The sequence below is a fragment of the Vulpes vulpes genome, chromosome 11 (genome assembly GCF_048418805.1).
Source record: "Vulpes vulpes isolate BD-2025 chromosome 11, VulVul3, whole genome shotgun sequence".
NCBI lineage: Eukaryota > Metazoa > Chordata > Mammalia > Carnivora > Canidae > Vulpes > Vulpes vulpes.
The window spans coordinates 60,459,486-60,485,378 of record NC_132790.1 but is presented as its reverse complement, the minus strand read 5'-3'; the positions used below and the strand labels follow the sequence as shown (position 1 = coordinate 60,485,378).

At 42.0% G+C, this 25,893-nt stretch overlaps 1 protein-coding gene across 3 annotated transcripts in view; it reads right to left on the bottom strand.

Annotated features, from left to right (window-relative positions):
- Nucleotides 1–7,956: 7,956 nt before the first annotated feature.
- Nucleotides 7,957–25,893, bottom strand: part of MYRIP (myosin VIIA and Rab interacting protein) — a 366,004-nt gene continuing 348,067 nt past the window's right edge. For all 3 annotated transcript variants that reach the window (XM_072726528.1, XM_026000964.2, XM_072726530.1), the window contains exons 13-17: nucleotides 21,704–21,865; nucleotides 17,505–17,609; nucleotides 17,333–17,393; nucleotides 15,642–15,760; nucleotides 7,957–10,176 (exon numbers count right to left, since the gene is read on the bottom strand). In XM_072726528.1, coding sequence (XP_072582629.1) covers nucleotides 10,144–10,176; nucleotides 15,642–15,760; nucleotides 17,333–17,393; nucleotides 17,505–17,609; nucleotides 21,704–21,865 — 480 coding nt within the window. In that variant the 3' untranslated portion in view covers nucleotides 7,957–10,143. The remainder of the gene's footprint in view (nucleotides 10,177–15,641; nucleotides 15,761–17,332; nucleotides 17,394–17,504; nucleotides 17,610–21,703; nucleotides 21,866–25,893) is intronic.

Here is a 25,893-nt window from a genome sequence, read left to right as displayed (position 1 = left end):
TGTCTTCCAGTGGGTATATAACTTCAGTGCTCAGTGCTCAGTTGCCAGTCATGTTTTGTTTCTTAAACTTCCTGTTTCCTGAGGCATTATTCTCCTCTGGTTTTTCTTCTACCTTTTTGACTGCTCTTCCTCTGCAGATCCACAGGTCCAGGGCCCTTAGCACCAATCTGATTTTATAAGGTCCCTCAGTGACCTCATCCATGTGTACATATCCAGTTCAATCCATGTCCCAGAAGCCCTCTGATCTTCACCTCAGCCCTGATCTCTACAAATGTAGATCCACCTACCTCCTAGACCTCTCCATTTGGTCAATATCTCAAATTGAAAGGTATTTGTCTTCCTTCACCATCCCCCAGCTCCGTGAAAGGGACCAATGTTTTCCCTGTTTCACACCTCAATCTTTTTCACTCCCCATATCCAACCAGTTCTCAAATCTCATTTTTGTCTCTAAAATGTCCTCTGGATCCACCAAAATTCTCCTTTCTCCCTGCCCTAATTTAAGCTGTCTTGATTCCTTCCTGGACTCTATAGGAAATCTCCAAATTAGTTTATCCACAATCTCTTTGTGCTGCTGTAATGTATTCCTTACACTAAAAAAACAGAACAGTTAAAAAGAATAAGCTCACAAATCTGATCAGGTCACTTCCCTCCCAAACTTTTCAGTGTCTTACTTTTAATCATGGACTAAAGACAAAATGCACGATATCAATCCTGACATGGACATAAATGATGTTTATCTGTGATGAATGGGATAATGATGGGGGAACATGCAAAATGCTCTGTGTAGAGAGGAAGGAGTGAATCATGCAACTAGGTGGAAAATTATATCTTTAACAGGGAGTTCCAGCACTCTGTATAGGTGGAGAGTTTTCTCTGGGTAAGTGCTTAGGGCAGTAAGTGGGACACCTATGCCCTGGGTTTTCAGTGGGGCTGAGACATCACAGAGGCCTGTAGAGTTGGCCAAAAAATCCTGGAGGTCAGAGAGAAGGAGACAGGGCACAGCAAGAGACTGGTGCTGCATAGGAAGTCCACTATTGGTTGGAAAGAGGACTTTTGAAGAACAGGAATGTCTAAATGGAATTTTCAGCTATTAGGTGGTATGTCCCACTTACTTCCCAATCCCACTCCCAATCTCTGCAAGTTCCTATTGCCCATTAGCCTTTCGGTGATGTCTACTATTATGGGATAGTTGATGATTGTCTTTGTTGTTTTTTAAAAGATATCATTTATTTATTAGAGAGAGAGAGAGAGTGAGCACAAGAAGGGGAGCCGTGGAAGGAAAGGGAGAAGCAGGCTCCCCACTGAGCAGGAAGCCCAATGCGGGGCTTGATCCCAGGACCCTGAGATCATGACCTGAACTGATGGCAGATGCTTAACTGACTGAGCCACTTTTGTCTTTGTTGTTTTAAATGAAATGATGAAAGGTTAAATTTCCTGTCTGGATTGATGCAGTGCAAAATGGAGTCTGCAGGAAGGGAACAAAGCTCAGAAACCATGGATCTTCATAAACACAAACTCACAGGCTTCTGGGAAAGTCTATGCTTCATAGGAAATAGAATTAGGGGTTTGAACCAGTGTAGATTTGAACCTAGATTTTGAGTGGCATGGAGTCTACTTCCACCTCCAACCATTCTGGGTTACACTAGGATTCTTGTAGGCTGAGAGGGGCCAGGGACCATCAGAGAAGAGATGAAGTTTGAGCCGAGCCTTCTTAAAGAATAGGTAGGGCTTTTTGCAGTTGGAGGGAGGTATGCCAGGGAATCAAATATAATGTGGAAAGATTTCTCAACTCTCAACACAGAGTTGAGAAAGGTCTTAGTTGCAATAGTTTGTGACCCCAAGAATAAATGGGGCCCTGCCAGGAGCTGTGATCCAGAATTCTCATATGGTACAGGGCTCCGATAATGCTTGGAATAGGATTTCCAACTACATTTTAGGTCTGTCATGTTAGCACTAGTCAAGATGTATCTTTTCACCTGCAATCAAAGATAGAGTAGAGGCCAGGAGAGCAGAATCCTAACTGCTTCAAGTCAAGAAGGGGTGATTTACTCCTTTGTCATTAGACAGTTCAACAATCAATGGGCACCAAGCTGACATTTGGCTGAGTGACATTAGCAGAGTCACTGAACCTCAGATAGGCAGCATTTCAATAGCCCGTGGTCACTATGAAGAATTGCTACTGGACACAGAAGGCCAATAACAGGGTTATTCAAAGACAAAAAGAAACCTTGATTCTGCCAGACTGAGGAGAGCCACCCATTCATCACCAGGATGGTTCTGCAAAGACCCAAATTACAAATGATGTGGAAATGCTCATTCACAGAATCTGTTCTCAGCAGAGCATTCGGGACATATGGTCTACATTTTTCAGGGCAAAGAATACTCGTCCAGCCTTCCACTTTTAAAGACTGGCCTTTCCTTCAAGATGGAAATCCTTTTCTGACTCCTGAGTGAATTTGTCATGAAATGAATAAAAGAGTAGGGAAGAATAAATCAGAAGAGACAGGCTTGAAAATGCAAGTTATTGTCATTACCAGACATGCTGAAGATGGAAGTGCAACAGAAAATCCTTACTACCCCCGCTGCCTGCAAATTGCCCTCTTATCTTCAGTTAAGTAATAGCCATATTACTCAATGAACAACAATTACATGCCTTTTTATCCTGTCATCTTACTACCTAACACCTCACGGTTGTGGCACATCATAGTTCTGGGCCAGCATTGCTCCTTTTCATTTGAGACACACAACACACGGAGAAGAACACAGATGGCTCTCACGGTCTTCAGGCCACCAGGCTCTCGGGCCTGCTTCTCCAACTTTTTGGGCAAGTACAGACTGAGAACCTGGCAAACTTGTTGGGGCTGTCTGGCAAGTGCCAAAGCCGTACTCTCCAAATTGCTCTGATTATAGCAGAGTCAAACTCTCCCAGACTCATGGAAGATTTTAAGAGATGACAGATGTGTGGATGTTTGGTGCCTTTTTCGGGCACAAGTAGACTTCCCAGAGGTTCTCAGGTTGGCTGGGTTGTGTATAACTGAGCCCACCTGACTGGAGGGCTCTGAGTACAATAAATCAAGGGAGGCAGAGCTGGAGAGAGGGGAGGCTGTTGCCTGGTTCATCTGCTTCCCAGTGCTACATGGCTTCTACCTCTACTAGCAGAGATTTAACATGGCTCCACTTCAGAGGACCACAAGAAAACTTGATTAGAAATCCCCCCACCTCAAGGCTGCCCATTGGGTTATTTATGGACAAAAATAAGCTGATGTTTTTCAGAAGTTCAGTTAAGATAGTTGGATGGTAAGACATTCCCTCCCTGTACTGGGGAGGAGAGTAGGGATGGAGCAACAGCCATCCCAGGCCAAAATGATAGATTGGGGCCCTTGGGATGGCTTCCCTCCCTCTTCCTTGCTTTCAGCTGCCCTTCAAGCACTGGGTAAGCTCTTGAGAGTTAGCACTGTCCCTGACAGGGCACGGGTGGGGACAGCTGGAGGGGGAAATTTGAGTCATCAGAAGTGTACTGGTTTTCCAACTAGTAGGTGGTCTCCAAACCTTTTTGGCTGCATATCCTGTTAGTAAAAACTAACAATGTATGCTCAAAGCGGGCATATTCATTTGTAAGTTATTTACATGTACTCTCACCTATCATATATTTCATACTGGTAAACTTACTTCTAGAAAAAATAAGTATAAATAGAAGTTCTAATATTTTCTTTCACCTGCCTCCACTGACCATCTCCACAACCCATGTGTCATCTGCACCCCACTTTGGACTACTACTTTAACCGTTAAGTTCCTGAAGTTCTGGCTTTGGGTGGGGAAAGAATAAAGGAGAGGGATCCACTCAGAGAAAATATGGGTCATGGCTAGGCACATACTTTGTTGAAAGAAGTCAGTGAAACAAGTGAGCATCTCAAAGTTTTCTCACTTTATCAGTGATGGCAGGAAGGGTTGATTGATTGCATCCAAGAACTCTGTGTTAACTCCTACTCAGCCTGGAGAGGCCCAGCTAAATTAAGCCAAACTGACTGGCATCTCATTGGGACCCACGAGTTGTGAGCATCTATGGCTCACAAGATGCTCATCTAGGGCTTGTTCTTTCAGACTCAAGGGAGCAGATGCCTGGGCTGTTTATTGCTATGTGGGATTTCCCTACTGTCTCTGGAAGAGGGATGAGAATGGAGCAAAGGTTTGGGGAAGCCTCCTGCTCCTCCATGTTGGTGTTGAGATCCCTCCCATACACTTCAGTGTTGTGAGGATGCTCACTCCAACCCCTGGATGGGCATGAGAGTGACTGCTCCCTGTTCTGCATAATTTTCAGTTCAGTCACATGGGCATGGGGCAACCACACAGCCTAGAGCTGGGACCACCTTGGCCATCCTAGATGAACCACATTTGTTTCAAGCACCTGCTCTGTGCTGGGCTCTGTGTGGGATGAATCGAACCAATTCCTGAAGAAGCTTTCAGGTCAGTGCAGGAAAAATATGCAAACAGGCACGTGCATTTGCAGGGCATGTCTTAGTTTGGGTTTTCCCCAAAGGAGACTCTGTTTAGTAGTTCCTTGGGGAAGTGACCCCAGGATACATGCTGAGGGAGGGGGAATGTGAGTAAACGAAGGGAGGGGTAGTCAGAAAAGAGGTGCTAATGAACAGGGTATGCTGTGGGTAACTGGCCTCTATCCTGCAGGTGGCCATCTGAGGGACTCCATGGAACCTCGATGCTCAGGAGTGGCTGGCAGCATGGACATCACCAGGGAACCTTTTAGAATTGCAGCATCGTGTACTGCCCCCACATCAGACCTGCTGAAGCAGAATTTGTTTGCATATTAGCATTCGATAAGCACAGCTTAAAGCTTTCATCTTTATCAAACATGATAGCTTTGATATAAAACATAGTTTTCCATATTGTAGGATTTGATTCTACCAAACTAGATCCCTCTAAATAACTTCTTTGAGGTTTCCAATGTTTGAAATGGATATTAAAGTTTTCTAGCCCCTTGAAATCTCTTTAAAATGCAACTCCATTTACCTGTGCTTTATCATAATTATATTCAATTGCAGAGACAGAAGGCTCACACAACCAACTGTTCTGTAAAATGCAAATTGTGCATGGGAAATACTTCCCCTGGGAGAAAATGGAGTAGTTGTGTGAGAAGTTATTTTTAAAAGAACACACCAAATGTCTCCCATGCTTTAGTATTTTATAAAAAATTTCAGTGCATAGAGGACCCTTCGGAAAGATCAATACATGCACACACAGCAAGAGGGAAAGCAAGGGACAAAGAGAATGAGAGGTGCTACATTTTGGGGGAACATGTAAACAGAACAGAAATTTCATATATAAATTGTGAAATGTCAAAACCAAGCAGTTCAATACTTTGCTTATACATCCTTCATATTGGTATGTGATTTTACCTTTGCCAGTCACTCATCTTCATTTCACCCCCAACAGAAGGATTAATCTAAGGTGATAAAATGAATTTTTCAGGAAATGTATCAATTATTCTTGTGTAGTAAACTACTGCAGAACTCAGTGGTTTAAAAGAGGGATGGCTTATTCTTGCTAATACGTCTAAAGGTTGGTGGGGTGGCTCTCCTCCCCTCAGCTGGGCTCAGCTGAGCTTGGCCACAAGCTGCGGGTTGGTTGGGTCTGAGTCTGTACCTTGGACAAGTGCGCTGGCTGTGGTGTACGTACAGTGAATGGCAAAATGTAAGTGGACAAACCCAATTCCTTAAACATTTTTCAAGCCCTGTATGTAGCTCTTCTGCTAACATCTTAGTAACCAGGGAAAGTCATGTGGCCAAGTCCAAACGAAGGGCTGGAGAATGTTATGGTCTGTTTGTGTCCCCCCAGGCCTCCTTAATCCATATGTTGAAACCTAACCCTTCAGGTGATGGTATAAAGAGTTGAGGCTTTTGGGAGGTGATTAAGTTATGAGGGGTCCATCCTCACAATTGGGATCAGTGTGCTCTTAAAAGAGGCTACAGAAAAAAAAAAAGAGGCTACAGAGAGATCCCTCACCTGTTTCCACCTTGGGAGGGCACAGTGAGAAGTCGGCAGTCTGCAACAGCTTCCAGCAGCACCTGGCCATATTGGTACCTTGGTCTTGGATTTCCAGCGTCCAGAACTGTGAGAAATAAATTTCTGTTATTTATAACTCCAGAACTTCTCAGTCTCTGGAGTACTGTCATAGCAACCCAAATGGACTAAGAGAAGTATGTCCCACCAGCCGTAAGGCAAGTCACGTGGCTAAGCCCGAGGTCAAGGGTAGTGCATTTCTCTCAGAGTTAGAGTGTAAAGGAGCATATATTTGTAGAACAATGATCTTTTCTACTAACAGTAGGAAAATTGAGGCACAGAATTTTCCCTAAGTCATGGTGCTGATATTTGAATGACTTTCTAGTCCTAAGAGAAAAAGTACCTATAATATACTATATATACCATATATCCATACACATATGTACTGTATATACCTATAGTATACAGTAGTACCTATAGTACTCCAGGATTCTGCTGAGTTTCCTCATGGGTTATTTCATTTAATCTTCTAACAACATTAGGAAAATTTTTGTAACCCATTTCACATACAAGGCAATAGCCTCAGAGCTAGTAAATGGAAAGTCTGAGAGTGGAACTTAGGTTTTTCTAGCAGCCTTCAAGTGCTTTGAATATTAGGTCACATTATTATTTACTTATTTTTTTTTTTTTTTTTGTCATGACAAATCAAGCACTTATTTCTTAGGGGAAAATATCGTTGCTACACTGTTCCTTTTTACCCCAGATGAAAGAAGAGCTGTAAAATTTCAACATATGAGTGAGTATAGACGTCCATCACTTTTGATATTCAAATTGTTGGCTCAAATGGATTCTCTTCAATATTCAGAGGCAGATTGGTTGCTCAACATAAGATGTGGGGGCTTCTGGGTTAGAGAGGTGGAATGTTCCTGCCCCTTGAGTGTGACTGGACTCTTTTTACTGTCTAGCATGTCCTGCTATTCTGTAGGGGTGGGGCCACGGGGAAGAAGGATGGAGAAATCAGGAATTCCAGCTCAGAGATGCTGCCTCTGATGAGGACCTCAGATGGGTATACTGACGTTATTCTCTTGCCACCTGAAATGCCCTGTCGACCTAAAGGTTAGCTTGTTTGCTATTAATGCTTTGCAAACACTGTCATGCCAGGCACATGAATAGTAGTGTAAGAAATGTAGACTGAGTCCTGGGGGTGACTGGGTGAATCTCATAAATTTGTCTTAACAGGTGATTCTGATGTCCACTTCAGTTTAAGTACCACTGTGTGGTAGGCCACCAGGCAGCAAAGGCCCATGGCTTCTATTAGTATTACTATTCACTCATTCATTTCAGGTTGAAGGAGGGTTCCTATTCCTTCTTGGGGATGGCAAGGGCCAGTGTCAGCGTAGCCCCGCCTCAGGGATGCAACAGTTGCCACTGAGCCTATGAAAGACTCTGGGAAAGTCATGGTCCTACTTCCTGTGTAGCTACCGAGTTCCCACAGAGATTGGCAGGGGCCTCTCTGTTCATGTCTTACTTCCAGGGTCTAAGGTCCTCAGTCTTGGCACTGTTGACATTTTGCATTAGATAATTCTTGGTTGCAGGTGGTTATGCATCGTAGGATGTTTAGCAGCATTCCCGGCCAATATCTGCTGTATGCCATTAGCAACCCTCGCCAAGTTATGACAATCAAAGAGGTCTTGTGAGGGATAAATTCGTGGTGTCCCCTTCCTGCCCTCCTGCTTTGAGAACTGCTGGTCTTATACTGGAAAATTCTGCCCCAGGACAATGAGCAATGGAGAAGCAAGTGGTATTACTGGAAGGAACAGGGGTACGGCACAACGGTAGCTTTGAATGTCGGCCCCTCCAATGACAGACCATTGATTTCTTTCTCTATCTGCTCTGCACTTCCAGTCTCCCCCACCCCAAAAAACCACACACTCACACACATTATTTTCATAAATGACTTTTACTTCTTTATCATTTCTCTTGACAGTAATTCTTGGCAATGTGCAGATAACATGAAGGCAAGCATAACTTTCAGAAGTCATCAAAGATATGGTCCTATTGTCCTCATTTTCTTAAACCATTAAAATATTTTCATTTATAAAAATTAATCTAAATATAAATATTGACACTGAAGATCAAAATCACTTGATGACAAAATAATTCTTCTGAAACTATAACATATGCTTATGGTTTTTAATAGTAAATTAAATCTTTGCACTTATTTGGCACAAGGAAACCTTTATAAAATTTCAAATGCCATAGAGCAGGCTTCTTCTTCTTCTTTTTTTTTTTTTTTGCAAGGCTTACACAGTACACATTTTTGTCAAAGGAAACTGAATATTTTAACACTGTAACACAACAATAGTTGCTTTTCATGCCTCTTAAAGAAAACATTCTATTTGGAACTCAGATCTTTTTTTGTTGTGTTTTTAAAATTTGTATTTGTCTGCTTTGAGTCACACCAACAGAACAAAAAGCCAAAGACTGACTTTATTTCAAAGGAGTCATTTCTGTTGGATAACACATACACAGCGTCAGCAGGGAGTATCACTGGAAGATAGGTAGACCCCCATCAGGAAGGGATCATAACACACATCTCAGCAGCAAGTCAGGTCTGGGAATGTGCATAGCAGCAAAAGAATATAGAAGTTGAAACAGTGAGGCTTTTGTGAAGCATTCCGATTATACTTAACTTCAAGGTGTGACTTTAGCAAACTAATCTCTCTGGCCCTCTTAGTTTCCAAATCTGAAAAATGGGGATACCTACTGAAGAGGGTTGCTCTAAGGATTAAAATGAGAAGAAATTACCTCCCTGAAAGCAGTCATTTAATACATTTTGATGGAACTATCCCCTTGACTCTCATTTCCTCTCTTCCTTAGATTCAGAATGTATCAGGGACAGATTTAATTCGTTGAGTGAAGTTCCATTCCATTTGCTTTTATACACACACTCTACATAGTCATGCATTCAAGGCCACAAATGTGGAGCTCGTGTCAGCTCTTGTGTCCATTAAATTCAGTTTATCCTTGCTTTTTTCATGCCTGTAAGTTTTTCAAGGCGATTCTTTAACCATTGTTATCTTTAAGGTCATTCTACTGTTTTGCTGAATATTTATTGGTAAATAAATTTTGGAGGACAACATTTTTTCAACGTGGTTATTGTCTGCAAGAATCCATTTACCTAAACCCCATTAGATGCGGTCATTGCTAAACTGCATGTGGATTCTGGACAGTGCCCTAAGTTAAGCCAATGGTGGGCTTTCTCAAGCTCCTTTCCCCTTCAAAGTGGGGAAACTGCCAATAGGTTCAGTAAAGAATCCTGAATTCTCAATGAGACCATATTTCTGATAGACCTGGACATGGCATGGGTGAGTCAGAGCTTTCCATTTTGTGGCTTGTGATGGCAAAGTGATGGGAATGACTGGTTGTAGGGGGTGGGTGGGTAGGAGCTTCCCAGGAAGGCAGTGGCTGAAGGGAGACCTGCATCCTTGCTGGGTGTGTGCTCCCCAAATGGGACAGTCCGGATGTTCACTACAGGGGGCATTTGTACTTTTTACCTTAGTACCTGTGGGACAAAGATGCTTGCGAGAGATTAGTAAGAACTGATGATGAATTAAATGATAATACCCATCTCTCTTCCTTCCGTCCCCCCCAATAGTTTTCCTTTGGACAGATAACTCTTCACATGTACTTCTAGTTCAATCAGAGGGAGAAAGAAAGAAAGAAAGAAAGAGAGAGAGAGAGAAAGAAAGAAAGAAAGAAAGAAAGAAAGAAAGAAAGAAAGAAAGAAAGAAAGAAAGAAATCTTAAAGACAACAGACAGTAGCAAAGCGAACAGGGAAAAGATGCATCTTTTGAACACGGAGCTCTACTGTTGGAAGCCAGCCTCTCGGTTTTCTGTCTTGGATTCCCCTGGGAGCCTAAGGCAGAGAGTGGACAAACCACAGTGCACAAGTCCGGGACTGCTTTCTGGGTGAGGTATCAGGGCAGCCCTGTGCAGTGGTGCACCATGGCCTCCCCAGGCCCTCTCCTCAGGTGGAAATCCGTACAGTATTCGATGGCTGTTGGGTCAAGGCACTGTCGTGTACGGCCAGAGGCAGTGGGTCAGTGGCAGTGGAGTTCCATGGCACTAATACATCACAGCAGACTCTAGAGTGGGCTCCTGTGGGGAGACAAGGAGTGCACTGTCATCAGCCACCTGACAAAGGCAGGAAGAGGGGATCAAAAATATCTACTGCCTTTTTTTTTTTCTACTGCCTTTTTTTTTTTTTTTTTTTTTTTTAGAGAGAGAGAGAGAGAGAGGGCACATTTGCAAGGGGAGGGAGGGACAGAGGGAGAAAATTCTAAGTGGGATGCCACACTGCTGCATCTCTCGACCCAAATATCATGACCTGAGCCAAAATCAAGAGTTAGATACTTAATTGACTGAGCCACCCAGGTGCCCAAATTTTACTAAATTTTAAAATTTCAGTAAGTTTTTAGTAATTTCTGATTTAAATAAGATTTTATTAGAATTCAGACATTAAAATTAATTAGCATAGACTTACATGACATTGTATGTAAATATATGTAAGTATATATATGTGTGTATACATATATATATATACACATATTTTAAGATTTTAAGCAATCTCTGCACCCAATGTGGGGCTTGAACCCACAACCCTGAAATCAAGAGTTGCATGCTCTACTGATTGAGCCAAGCAGCTGCCCTGTATTGTTTGTTTGTTTACTTGTTTTTTTACATTTGTTTTTAAGTTCGATTTGCCAACATTTAGCATAACACCCAGTGCTCATCCCGTCAAGTGCCCCTCTCAGTGCCTGTCACCCAGTCACCCCAACCCCCCACCCACCTCCCTTTCCACCACCCCTTGTTTGTTTCCCAGAGTTAGGTGTCTCTCATGTTCTGTCTCCCTCCCTGATATTTCCCACTCATTTTCTCTCCTTTCCATTATAATCCCTTTCACTATTTCTTACATTCCCCGTATGAGTGAAACCATATGATGATTGTCCTTCTCTGATTGACTTATTTCACTCAGCATAATACCCTCCAGTTCCACCCACGTTGAAGCAAATGGTGGGCATTTGTCTCTTCTGATGCCTGAGTAATATTCCATTGTATACATAGGCCACATCTTCTTTATCCATTCATCTTTCGATGGACACTGAGGCTCCTTCCACAGTTTGGCTATTGTGGACATTGCTGCTAGAAACATCGGGGTGCAGGTGTCCTGCCATTTCACTGCATCTGTATCTTTGGGGTAAATCCCCAGTAGTGCAATTGCTGGGTCGTAGGGAAGTTCTATTTTTAACTCAGAGGAACCTCCACACAGTTTTCCAGAGTGGCTGCACCAGTTCACATTCCCACCAACAGTGCAAAAGGGTTCCCCTTTCTCCACATCCTCTCCAACATTTGTTGTTTCCTGTCTTGTTAATTTTCCCCATTCTCACTGGTGAGGTGGTATCTCATTGTGGTTTTGATTTTATGCGGAGCATTTTCTCATGTGCTTGTTGGTCATGTCTATGTCTTCTTTGGTGAAATTTCTTTTCATATCTTCTGCCCATTTCATGATTGGATTTTTTTGTTTCTTGGCTGTTGATTTTGATAAGTTCTTTATAGATCTTGGATACTAGCCCTTTATCTGATATGTCATTTGCAAATATCTTCTCCCATTCTGTAGGTTGTCTTTTAGTTTTGTTGACTGTTTCTTTTGCTGTGCAGAAGCTTTTATCTTGATTAAGTCCCAATAATTCATTTTTTGCTTTTGTTTCCCTTGCCTTTATAGATGTATCTTGCAAGAAGTTACTGTGGCCAAGTTCAAAAAGGGTATTGTCTGTGTTCTCCTCTAGGATTTTGATGGATTCTTGTCTCACATTTAGATCTTTCCTCCATTTTGAGTTTATCTTTGTGTATGGTGTAAGAGAATGGTCTAGTTTCATGCTTCTGCACGTGGCTGTCCAATTTCTCAGCACCATTTATTGAAGAGACTGTTTTTTTCCAGTGGATAGTCTTTCCTGCTTTGTCAAATATTAGTTGACCATAGAGTTGAGGGACCATTTCTGGGTTCTCTGTTCTGTTCCACTGATCTATGTGTCTGTTTTTGTGCCAGTACCACACTGTCTTGATGATTATAGCTTTGTAGTACAACCTGAAATCTGGCATTGTGATGCCCCTGGCATTGGTCTTCTTTTTCAATATTCCTCTGGCTATTCGGGGTCTTTTCTGATTCCATACAAATCTTAAGATTATTTGTTCCAACTCTGTGAAGAAAGTTCATGGTATTTTGATAGAGATTGCATTGAACCTGTAAATTGCCCTGGGTAGCATTGACATTTTTACAATATTTATTCTTCCAATCCATGAGCACAGAATGTTTTTCCATCTCGTGTCTTCCTCAATTTCTTTCAGAAGTGTTCTGTAGTACATTGCATATTTAAATAAAAAATTTACATCTCTGTTAAAATCTCTTATTTTTATTTATTTTCTTCTTGACTTGGCTTACAAAACATTTTCTGTTTTATATTTTTCCAAAGAATAAGTTCTTGGATTTATGATCATTTCTGCAGTTTTCTGATTTGAACTAATTGGTTTCTGTCTTGATCTTTGATGTATGGAATGCAATGTCTAGTTCATTTTTTTTTTTTGCTTTTTCCTTTTTTTAATAATGAAGAAAATATTTAATACTATGAATGTGACTTAGTGTATTTTTGTATGTATTTCGATATATGAAATTTTTAAAAAGATTTTATTTATTTATTCATGAGGGACGTAGAGAGAGACAGACATAGGCAGAGGGAGAAGCAGGCTCCCTGACGGGAGCCTGATGCAGGACTTGATCTGGGAGCCCCGGGATCATGACCTGAGCAGAAGGCAGATACTTAACTGCTGAGCTACCCAGGTGCCCGGATACATGTGTTGTTTTCATTTTCTAAGTGCTGTGGATTTGCTTTGCTCTTTAGTTCAATAGTTACTTGGAAATGTGTGTGTGTGTGTGTGTGTGTGTGTGTGTGTGTGTGTGATTGTGTATGTGGGTGCACGTGCTTTCTAATTTCCAAGTAGAATTTCTGCGTATTTTAACTTTTGTTCTAATTTTCTAAATTTGCTCTGTCCCTTATGACAGTCACTAGCCACATATGGCTATTTACATTTACATTAATTAAAATGAAATAAAATTTAAAAATCAGTTCCTCTGAGGCAGTAGCCCATTTTTAAGCACTCAACAACCACACATAGCTCAGTGACTGCCATATCGCATGTTGCAGAAAGAAAACATATTCATCATTTTGTAATGTTCTACTGGACAGCTGTGTTGGAGATTATTGCTGGCATTGAGGTCACAGATGATCATTTATGCTTCCTGCTTTTTGGAATTTGCTGAGTTGGTTTTTTTTTTTTTGTTTTGTTTGTTTTTTGTTTTGTAGCTGGTAAAAAATCAACTTTTATAAAAGGTTCACTAATGCTTGGAAAGAAAGTGAATCCTCTACAAAGTAAGATAAATATCTTTTTTTTGTAAGATAAATATCTTAACTAAAGCTTATTAAATACCTTATTCACATGCTCTAATTTGTATTTATTTTTGGTGTACTTGGGCTTCCCAGCGCTGATAAGGGAATTTTAAAGTCACCGGCCTTGCACAATAAATTGTGTCGCTCTATTGCATGCCAAATCAGGAAAGGGTCATGACTTGTATTTTAAATCAAAATTAAAATAACCTCCCTCTTTGTTTTCTCTGAATGCTTCTTCTCTTGAATTCTACTTCGTTTGAAAGTAATATTGCTGCTTCTCTTTTTTGTTTGTATTTGTTTAGTAATAGTGCCCATTCTTTCATTTTTAATCTCTCTGTGTTATCTAAAGGTAGCTTATTTTTCAAAATAATTTAAGGTGAAACTTACATAACATAAAATTAACCATTTAAAAATGAACAATTTAGGAGTGCCTAGGTGGCTTAGTCTGATAAACTCTTGACTCTTGATTTTGGCTCAGGTCATTCTCTCAGGGTTGTGAGATCAAGCATCAAGCCCCATGTTGGCCTCTCTGCTGGACATGGAGCCTGCTTAAGATTCTCTATCTCCCTCTCCTTCTGCCCCTCCCCCCTCTGAAAAAATGAACAGTTCAGTGGCATTTAGTACACTCACAATGTGGTGGCCACTACCTCCATCTAGTTTGAAAGCATACCGTCCCTCTAAAGCAAAACATCTCACCTATGAAGTGGTTACTTCCTATGGCCCCTCCGCACAGCCCTTGGCAACCACTAATCTGTTCTATCTCTATGAAAGGTAATACTTTTAACTATCTTATTTATAACAGATTTCTTCTCTGGCCCTACTGGTCTGTCCTTTTAAGTGCGATAATGCATCTTTTTAGCTTTGTAAAGTAATGGCCAGGAGCAAAGTAATTGGACTTTAAAAGGTCAGGGGTAATGGCTGAGCAGTGAGGAAAAGGCAGTGGGCAGCACTGTTGCCATGTGGTGCCCAGAGATGCAGTGATTTGTAACCCCAAGGGCATGCCCACCGTCATGCCATTACCTGGTGCTCCTGCACTCAGGGGACAGGGACAGTGAGGGGGAGGAAGGGAAAGGGAGGGATGCATGACGAATAAAAGGCAACAGAATAAACTTACCCTTCCTTCAGTTTTGTCACCCAGATACTGCCTGTCCTCAGCATAATGGTACCACTGAAGCAGTTTAGCTGGATTATTACTTCCCACATAAGCAGCACCAAGCCTTTGCCAAAATTTGAAGCATCAGCTGGTGTTTAGGCAAACAATCCCTTAGACTTGTTTACATGATCTCCAGAATTTGTGCAACTTATCTCCTGTCCCTTTCTTTGCATTTAGGGGCAGCTGCTTACTTTTTTCAGGAACATAAGTAATTAATGGTGAACAAGAAATGTAAGGAAGGGTGAATATGGATTAAAAACAGGATAAAGGGGATCCCTGGGTGGCTCAGCAGTTTGGCGCCTGCCTTCAGCCCAGGGCATGATCCTGGAGTCCCGGGATCAAGTCCCACATCAGGCTTCCTGCATGAAGCCTGCTTCTCCTCTGCCTGTGTCTCTGCCTCTCTCTCTCTGTGTCTCTCATGAATAAATAAATAAAATCTTTAAAAAAAAAGGATAAAAACTCTGACATCTCAACCAGACCTTACATTCTTTTTTTTTTTTTTTTTTTAAGTTTTATTTATTTATTCATGAGTGACACAGAGAGGCAGAGACATAGGTAGAGGGAGAGGCAGGTTCACCACGGGGAGCCCGATGTGGAGCTCCATCCCAGGACCCCAGTATCATGGCTGGAGCCAACAGCAGACGCTCAACCACTGAGCCACCCAGGCACCCCCAGACCTTACATTCTTATGTATGTATTTTTAGTTCTCTCATATCATACCCTACAAGGAGCTGGATGTATAGTTGTGAGGATGTATCCATATATCAAAGAGGTTAGCAATACCAGGCAGGGTGCTCATGCTTCTAGTTGCTCCCCTTTCCTCCCCACCTCCTTAACCAACGGACCTTGAGACCATACATGAAGGATGCTTCCTGGGACTCTGATGGGAGATCTGCAGACAGGAGGGCTACAGAATGGAGGCACCATGTACAGTGCAAGTGAGAGGCACTGCGACACAGCTGACTTACCATCAAATCCTTGGTGGTGCTTTTTCTTTCATTAGTCCTGTTTGTTGAGGAGCCTTGGAGAATGAAGTTGCGGTTAAATGTTTTCATGGTGGTCACTGAAGATGCCTCAATGTTTTCAGCTAAAAGGAAACAAATGGAAATAAATGGTACCCAGAAGCTCGGCCAGGTGTTGAGGAAGAAAGCCCAGCTGTCCCCATGCCCCAGATTTTGGTTCTAGACTTGGTATCTCACTTCAGTCTGCAGGTCTGACTGTAGAATCTTTTAATTTTGTTATTATTTTTATGGTATGCATCAAATACATACAAGAATCATAAATGGCTTCCTAGGAAAAGGTAGCTTGGAGATAATCCACCATAGTTCATAAATTCTTCTTTTTCTTCTTTTTTTTTTTTAAACTAGGTTCCCTGCCCAGCATGGAGACAAATGCCGGGCTTGAATTCTTGATGCTGAGATAGAGGCCTCCGTTGATATCAAGAGTCAGATGCCTAACTGACTGAGCCACCCAGGCACACCATCCATAATTCATAAATTGTTATTTGCAATTCTGGAATATAGAAGTCTCTAAAGGCTGTAAATTCTTACGACTTTGGGGCCCAAATTGTCAAATGGCAAAACCTTATACTGACATATGGCCATTTAAAATCCTTGTCCATTCCACTGAGAGTGAACATTCTCATGCTTTGCTGCAAGGACATTAATGGGTTTGTCAGATGCTGCCCCAGACACCATGAGGAGGGGACTGTTAGGAAATATAAAATACATGTGCCATATTACCTTTCTAATGTTCAAGACATTCTGAAACATGTATTTATCCAAGGATTTCAAATAAAAGACCATGGGTCTGTAATACATTGCAATCATATGAGGTTTAATGGGATATAAAGTAGGCATTCAATAAATATTTGTTGAGCAAACAATGGTGGAGCCACGACTTAAACATATATCTTCTGTCTACTCTTCTGATTTGTGGATTTAAATTCTAGCTTGACATCATCATATATGGCTCCTGAATCTAGGGAAGCTGTTGAAAATGTCCAGGGGATGAGGATGACACTGCCAGTATCACTAGAATCCCTTGTGGGTTGTGCACTGTGTTAGATGCCTCTGGTGCCCTGCCCACATTTTCCTGACATCATCACACATTCCGACACCCAGCACATTCCAACAGAATGCTGCAAGCACTGTCACTCTCTCTTGGCTCATGCATGGAGTGGGGAAGAAGTACCGGGGAATTAATGCCTTCTCCCCAGTAAAGATCAGAGGATGATAGCTGAGAGTTGAAATCCTCCTTTTCCTATTCTTTGGGCAGGAAACTCTGAGGTGCAGTCAATACTGTCTCCCAGATGTCCTGAGCAGGATTTGGCCTCATTTGCTCAGAGAAATAAACTACAAATTAAATTGCACTGTATTAAAAATAAATAAATAAATTTCACTGTATTGACTTAATTTCTGTCCCTGTATCATTTCTTTCTTCTTCTACCAGTGTTTCTTAGAATCACTACCCAAATCACATCCTTCTCCCAGGGTCTGCTTCTTGGGGGGATTCAAGTCAAGATGGATTCTTCACAAGAGCACTTCTGGGTGAGAACTCCCCATCAGATCTGGTCCTCAAACTCAGATAACTGAGTCACTCAAAGTAAATAAGTCAGACTTAATTCTTTGGTAGCTCTGTAGTTTTATTTTAAGCACACCTTTCACTGGTGGGGCAGGCAGTTTCCTCCTCTGCTGCCTTGATGTGTCTATGGTTTGTACCTACAAATAGAACACAGCAGTCAACACACCTTCATAAAGCAAAGGTATTTTATCTTCTAAATTTCCCAAGTCGTGCAATATTCCAACAAAGGAAGTGAGGGACAAACGCACCTGGTTCCTTTGCTTCTGATCTCGTTTTCTTGTAAGGCGCACACACGGTGCTATGTTTAATCCTGCAATGGTCAAGGCTGAAATTCGGCTCTCAATATCAGAAATCTTAATGCAACAGAAAGATAGAATCAGTAGGAGAAAAGCACAGGAGGGGGAATCTTTGTTAAAAGTGATGGGAATCTATAATGAACAAATCTGCTTTGCTATATGCTCATTCAATTTTAATATAAAAACTTTCTTTTTTAAGCAATATCTGCACCCAGTGTGGGGCACAAACTCACAACCTCAAGATCAAGAGTCACATGCTCCACTGACTGAACCAGCCAGGCTTCCCTCACTCATTCAACTTCTACCAAGCCCTTCTATATCTAGTGCTATAGTAAGAAAATAAGACACAGGCCTTTCTTTGTAAATTTAAAGTCTAGTTTGGTAGCTCTAGAGTATATCAACACCCTTGTCAGAGTATCTCTAGGGGATTAAGCAGAAGCCCAGGGCATGAAGGTAACTGTGGCCCAGCCTGGTGGGGAGAGAAAAGGGGAGTGGTCAGGGAAAGCTTCCAGAGCAGGCAACACTTGTTGCGAGCTTTGAAAGGCAAGTATGATTTATAGGTCCTTCTTCATTCTTCCATGACTCCATGAACCCAAACCATAGCACCAGCTCTTAGGAGGGAGGCTCAGCCACTCCTGGTTCAAGTCCATTTCTTTCATTAAAAGGACAAGTGCCTTGAGAATCTCTCTCTTCTCTCTGGGCATCAGTTTCCTTGTCTATAACATCAGAAGGTCATAGAGAGTTCAGATTTCTTTCCAACAGAGTCTTAAGGCAGATACAGAGAGAAAGAGCCCACTCAGGGCCCAGAAAGAACCTGACCCATCCATGTCCCCAGGGATGAAGAAGACACAGTCCTGACTCTTATGAAAGAGCATTAATATGTGCTGTCACCATGCTAAGCACTTTAAATATGTGAACTAATTCATAAACCTATGACATAATACCATTTTCTTGGTTTTGTAGATGAGGGATTTATGACTCAGAGGGATAAGTAATACAGCTAACATTGCACAGGTCTGGGGCAGAACTCTGAATTCATGCCAATGCTCATGCTCTTGCCTCATTGCCACATTCTGAGAGGATCTGCCAAGGTCTGGCATGGGGCAAATGGGGAGAGGCAGGAGCAGCCTATTGAAGTGGAGAGAGGAGGTGAGGATCACAGCTGTCCTGCTGCTCTCTGGACATGCCTGGGTGTTGCTGGGCATCGGACAAGGAGCTCAAAATTCAGCCCAGCAGCCAGTGTGTGGACTCTGCCCTGAGGTCTCCATTGCCTCCCTTTTTCCTCCACTCTCTTGAGCTGCTCAGAATAAATTCAAATTCTGCTGTCACTTACTGAGGACCTTTTTGGACAAAGCCTTTTGGGACAGGTGCCATAGAAAGTGCAGAGAGAAGGACTGAAGGGTCAGCAAATATGCGAGGTGTTTCCTCTGTCCCCAGGCAGGGGCAGTCTTGGCCAGAAGAGGAGGAGGAGGCAGGCAGAGGCCAAGACTGTGGCATTTGGTGAAATACTCCAAGCTGCCCAGCAGCCTCTGGCCCTCTCTGGCCCCTAGAGACCTTCTTGCTCTGACTCCTCAAATTTCATATTGAAAGCTGCATTCTTTTGCCTTATAGGCCAATAAACTGCATAGGCCTCTGAGAAAGGTTGCAGACTAAAATTTTATCAGTCATTGCAGCTGGTATGGATTAGATGACCATGCTCTTTCCTGGAAGCAGTTGTGATGGAGGGCCTTACTCGACGGGCCTTGGGAGACAGGGACAGCAAGCTGCTCACCACCTGATTTGCTGACAGGGTCTGGAAGAAGAAGGGTATATTTTTTTGAGTTTTAGTTCACAGGGCAAAGGCCAAAGAAAGAGGAGAGGAGACTACTGAGGCCTGATTTTGTCTACATTTGCTGTCTATCTATCTATCTATCTATCTATCTATCTATCTATCTATCTATCTAATTATGTTCCACTTCATTCCTAAGTCTGCATACCCAATGACCCTTACACTATTTGAGGGGATGACTAATTCAGCAATGAGTTTCCTGGGAGCCAAAGCAAAGAGATCAGTGTAGGATTCTATGTCTGCAAGATAAAGACCAAGTGCTCAGAAGAACAGCTTTTCCTGGTACTGAGAGTTCAGAGACACCTTCTCCACGAAGCCCACAGAGATGATGTGGATGATGCAGTGGATGGCATCCATAGCACACACATCCCCATGGATCATTCTGCAATCTCCCAAAGCATGGGGCAATCCTGTCCCAATGGTAAACTCCAAGATGATAGAGTCCCTGGAGTCCAACCTAATCCAAGAACACAGTTTAGTACATCTACCCTCCTCAGTGGGGACAACTTTGCATGAGAACAGACAAGAGGGAGTGTGAGGCTTCATTCTCTGGTGGCAGCTAGCAGTAGGGGGAGAGCCTCCATGGGACTGAAGTTCCCCACATTGCAAAGATCCATGAAATGGAAGGCAGTGTTGAGAACCTCCCTTGAAAATTAAGGAGTTTTTATACAGGTGGATATGTGTCTGATGACAGGACCAACACATTTTCTCAGGAAATCACACAGACTGGTGAAGAATGTGCCTGTGAGGTTAGAAAGACCGGTTCAAGTCCTGGCTTCATCGCTCTTTTTTTTTTTTTCTTCTTTTTTTTGGCTTCATCGCTCTTTAGCTATTTGACCTTGGGCAAGTGGTTTAACCTCTCTGAGTCTCATTCTCCCTAGAAACAAAAGGTTAAAAATAACAGTAGCTACATCATGGAGTTGTGGGAAGGATTAATTACAATAATGAGGTCAAGTGTTAAGTACAACTTGTGGCACAAGGTAAGGCTCACTGAACAATAAGCATTATTGATAACATTACTGTCATATTTAAAAATCTATAAAAACTAGGCACGATCAAACACACAGAAAATGGGCATTTTGGACTCCAGGGTTTTCTTCTATAAAACATGGCTCCAGTAGTTTAAGACTAGAAAAATCTAGAAGCAGGTCCAAAAAACTCCTGCCAAACACACATACATAATATTACTTCCTGCTAAGCCATTTGAGAAGTATTTGCTGGAAAATGTACCCCTAGAAAACAAATGATTTGATTCTACTTTTTATAACTTTGAATATAAATTGATTAAATGTTGGGGAGTATTTATGGAAAATTATTTGTCTTTGAGGAGAGATGATCTTCAATCATTCTTGCTGATAATGAATAGTTATAGTTGCACAGGGCCATGTGCAATGAGATCCTTCCTAACACACAGCATTAACTCATCTGTAGGGTGGGGAATGGGTGCCCTTACATTCTCTAGAGTGCTTACTGCTGCCAGTAGTTGTTGCGATTTCTGACTCTCTAAAACAAAAATATTTATTTAAAGAGTAATTACTAATCAAGATGATCATCTTCTCTATCCATAGGTGGTTTTTATTGACCCCAGATCCCCTAAGATACAAGGGGGAGTATTAAGAGATGGGGTCTATAGAAATATCACTGAACCAGGGATCTGTACTGAGTATATACTGCAGACACCATGTCTCAAACATTCTGTGTTTGAGAATCAGTGATTTAGTCCACAGTCAATTCTGATCCGGAGTCAGGGGCCAGGGGAATATCCATGAAAACTTTAAACAAATATCTTCATGAAGTTATAGACAACATCATTTCAGTTCTGAATCAGCCATATCTAACTCGCGCAAAATACTGGTCTGAGAAATCTACACTTTCAATTTCATTCATTTATCCACACCATTTTTATTGCCAAACCCGTGTCAGGTATTATGTTAGGCACTGGAGTTACTGTGTTAAGAGAGACAGCTACAGTCCTGTCCTCATGGGGCTGTCAGTGTGTAGAGGGGGAAGCTGGCAGCAAGTAAGTAATCAACAGTTAGGGAGGGGTGATCTTGGGATAGAATGGGAACCTATATAGCAAGGAGACCTACCTATGAGTCAGAAAATTTGTCTAAGAGGAAAGTGACATAGGTTTAAAGGAAAGTCTGATATATTATCAAAGCTATAATTTTTTAGAAGGAGAATTTGGTGGAATTCACCCAAAAGGACAATGCAAGTGCACTAGAGAACCGATAAAAGGGCTTTGCAATAATTCTTGTGGAAGATGGGGTTCCCTCTCCCATTTTGTGATGGTGTTCCTTCTGGGCAAAGAAGGAGTTCCTACCTGGAGCTCAGCATGGTGAACCTGGGCTGCAGCCGTGGCCACCTGGTCCTCCAGATCTGCCAGTTCAGTCTCATTGGTGCCACTATGGATGCAACGGGCAGCATCCTCCAGTTCATTCAGTTGGCCTTCCAGTCCATATACTGTGCCTGCCGCCAGGTATACCTGCAGAGGAGGTGCAGCCTTTGAGCTCAGATTTTGAAACTGAGACTGGTGGGGTCCTTTCAGGGCACCCCAGTAATTCAGGGGGAATGAAAGAGGACCAGACTCAGTGCTGGAGGAAAACTCAGAGAATACGTCTGTTTATAAACATTCTTCACACTGAAATGGTAGCATGAGGTCTTACCACCTCCTCACTGTCAACCACACCTAGGTCTCCCCAACTTTCCTGCAAGAAAAAGCACCTTAAAAGTTTAGAAAATACAATGAAATAGTCCAAAGTACATGGCATCAGCTATTACATAATTTGCAATTTTTTCCAATGACTATAGCAACCATAATGCCAAGATAAAAGTCAAAGAAAAATTCATGATGTGATTTTTCCAATAAAAATTTTGGTTGGAAAAAAAATTGGTTGGCATTTAGCAATTGAAAAAAATTCAGAAAACATAAAGAGAAAGAGAAGAAATAATTTTTTAAAAGATCTTATTTATTTATTCATGAGAAACAGAGAGAGAGAGAGAGAGAGAGAGAGAGAGAGAGGCAGAGACACAGGCAGAGGGAGAAGCAGGCTCCATGCAGGGAGCCTGACGTGGAAATTGATTGGGGTCTCCAGGATCACACCCTGGGCTGAAGGCGGTGCTAAACGCTGAGCCACCCGGGCTGCCCAAGAAGAAATTAAAACAATTATTCAGGGAGACAGAACATAAAGACTCCTAACTCTGGGAAATGAACTAGGGGTGGTGGAAGGGGAGGAGGGCGGGGGGTGGGGGGGAATGGGTGACGGGCACTGAGGGGGACACTTGACGGGATGAGCACTGGGTGTTTTTCTGTATGTTGGTAAATTGAACACCAATAAAAATTAATTTATTAAAAAAAACAATTATTCATTTTGAGTGAATTATCTGATTGATGACCTTCAGCTCGCTTGAAGCAGGTTAAGAGCACTAAGATGAACCTGAAATTTATAGTAGGAAAATATTTCTTAGAAAATAATGCGATGTTAAAAGAAATATGTCAAATCTATTCACCTATCAGTGAAGACAGATTTTTGAGAGTCCTTGAAAATCAAAGAGAAAAATCAGATAAAGGGAGTAGTCTGGGGAAAAATTAAAGGAAAAAAATTGACTTGAGTTTATAAGGCAATTGCTGTAAAAGTGGGCAAACAGAAGGTAGGATCATTGGAATAATACAGACCAAGAGATGCGAGATGGGGTGAGTGGAACAAATGTCCTTCAGCCTAGATAATAATGTGATGCAACAACCAATTACATGGAATGAGATTGATCCAAAGAAGCAAATTACTTAACAAGAGTTTTTTGAAATTGAATCAACATATATAAAGCTCTACACATGTAATCACAGCAATTTAGACTTGCTTTGAATGAAAACACACGGTCACACAAGCTTTTTTAACTTGAGTTAAAAATAAAACAGGATAAGCCAAGAGTTTGTGCACACAAGCCATGCAAGTGTTTTACGCCGAGCGACACTGAGTGCTGGTGAGGAGGGGAAATAACTCTGCGATGCTCCTATCCTGTCAATTCCTTGGCCTGATTCATGCATCTGCATTAAAACTGGCAATTTTACAAAACATTTCAAAGTGGAGCAAGGGCAGGTGCAGGTTTGATGAATGCACAGTTGTACATCGCCAGGCACGATGAGCTGGGGGAGCTTCTAACAGTGAGTGATACAGTGGATGCCATGTTGAGTGATTCATCAGTCAGAGAAGGGACCATGAATCAGATGTCCATTGACAATTGCCATATTTCAGTCTGCCCTTAGTTTTGTACTTCTTTGTCATATGCAAGTATCAGAGAACTTCTGTTTCTAAAAGATCCCCATAGTTAATATGAGACATTTATTCTTTGTCTTGAAAACACGATACTCTGCTTCATTGTTTGTCACATGAAGGAAATGATGAATATTTCAAAGCTATTTGAAGGGAGGAAACATTAAAAATTTGTGTCTTAGAAGTTTTGAAGTTGAAAACTTCTCTTCAGAGGGGAAGAAAATTGAGGAGAAAGAGGGAGGAAGAGACAAGGAGAGATAATAATTACAGGGTTATACAATGAAACAAAATTTGGAATTATGATTTAAATGAGACAAATAATTTGAGTGAGTGTGGCAATGGGTTAAACATAATTTGACATAACTTTGGTCTCAAGAACCTTGATTTTTCTGGAAACACACAAAACTCAACATCATCACATCCTACAGCTGTATCGTCTTTTAATAGTCTCTTGTTTTGTCTTCATCATGGTCATCCACTAATGTTCTTTGTTTTCTCTGCCAAATCAAAGCAATATGGACCAACTCCAAGCCCTCAGCAAGGCCAGAATGTTCACCTTTTACTTTCTGTTCCCTGAAAGCCTGCTTTCCTGGCACAAGGGGGGAAGGGAAGGTTCTGTGGTTTGGCCCCAATGCAGGCTGAGCAGGAACTTACCACTGCCAAAGTCATGACGCCTAAAGGGCCAGTGTTGGTGATGATGGTGATGACATGTATTTACTGAGCCAGGCACTAAGCCAAAGGTTTTATGGGACATTTCTCCTTTAATGCTCACAGCAGTCCCTGAAGTAGGTGCTGCTATGTGTGAAAGAGGAGAATATTAAATCCTACAGGTTGAGTGACTTCCCCAGGCCTCACAGCTGGGAAGTGGGGGAGTGGGATTTGAGCTCCTGGGGGCTGATGTCAGATCCCATGACTTTATCCACCATGCCCTGAGATGCCCTGATACTCAATCTCACTTGCAATGTTAGGATGGTTTACATTTCAAACTCTGACCTGAAGGTACTAGAGTTATTGTGGTTATAGATCAACATGACATTGGTTCTGTGGCTGGGGGTGCAATAACACAAGTTAAGATGCTATAATAATGGAAATGTTATTCTAGTTTTAAAAAATAACCTATTTGAAAAAAAAATAACCTATTTGAAAACCAGTAAGTTGGAATTGCTGGCTGAATAAAGGCCCACTTTTAGTGAGAGCCATGGCTATGACTTCTCCAAGTTCTAGCCACTGCTGCTCATGACCCCATGGCATGGCTCCTGGTTCAACACACCTTCCTCAAAGTGGTTCAAGGGACAAGAATGGGTGTTTTGTTATGGAAGGACTTTGTCGTCAAAGCCTCTAGGGTAAAGAGAATTAAACAGTTTTCTTCACTGCAGGAATTCGCAGAGTCTTTAATGTGCTAATATGTATCTCAATTTTCCTTTTTTTTTTTTTAATTAACTTTTATTGGTGTTCAATTTACCAACATACAGAAAAACACCCAGTGCTCCTCCCGTCAAGTGTCCACCTCAGTGCCCGTCACCCATTCCCCTCCAACACCCGCCCTCCTCCCCTTCCACCACCCCTAGTTCGTTTCCCCGAGTTAGGAGTCTTTATGTTCTGTCTCCCTTCCTGATATTTCCCAACATTTCTTTTCCCTTCCTTTATATTCCCTTTCACTATTATTCATATTCCCCAAATGAATGAGAACATACACTGTTTGTCCTTCTCCGATTGACTTATTTCACTCAGCATAATACCCTCCAGTTCCATCCACGTTGAAGCAAATGGTGGGTATTTGTCGTTTCTAATTGCTGAGTAATATTCCATTGTATACATAAACCACATCTTCTTTATCCATTCATCTTTCGATGGACACCGAGGCTCCTTCCACAGTTTGGCTATTGTGGCCATTGCTGATAGAAACATCGGGGTGCAGGTGTCCCGACGTTTCATTGCATCTGAATCTTTGGGGTAAATCCCCAACAGTGCAATTGCTGGGTCGTAGGGCAGGTCTATTTTTAACTCTTTGAGGAACCTCCACACAGTTTTCCAGAGTGGCTGCACCAGTTCACATTCCCACCAACAGTGTAAGAGGGTTCCCTTTTCTCCGCATCCTCTCCAACATTTGTTGTTTCCTGCCTTGTTAATTTTCCCCATTCTCACTGGTGTGAGGTGGTATCTCATTGTGGTTTTGATTTGTATTTCCCTGATGGCAAGTGATGCAGAGCATTTTCTCATGTGCATGTTGGCCATGTCCATG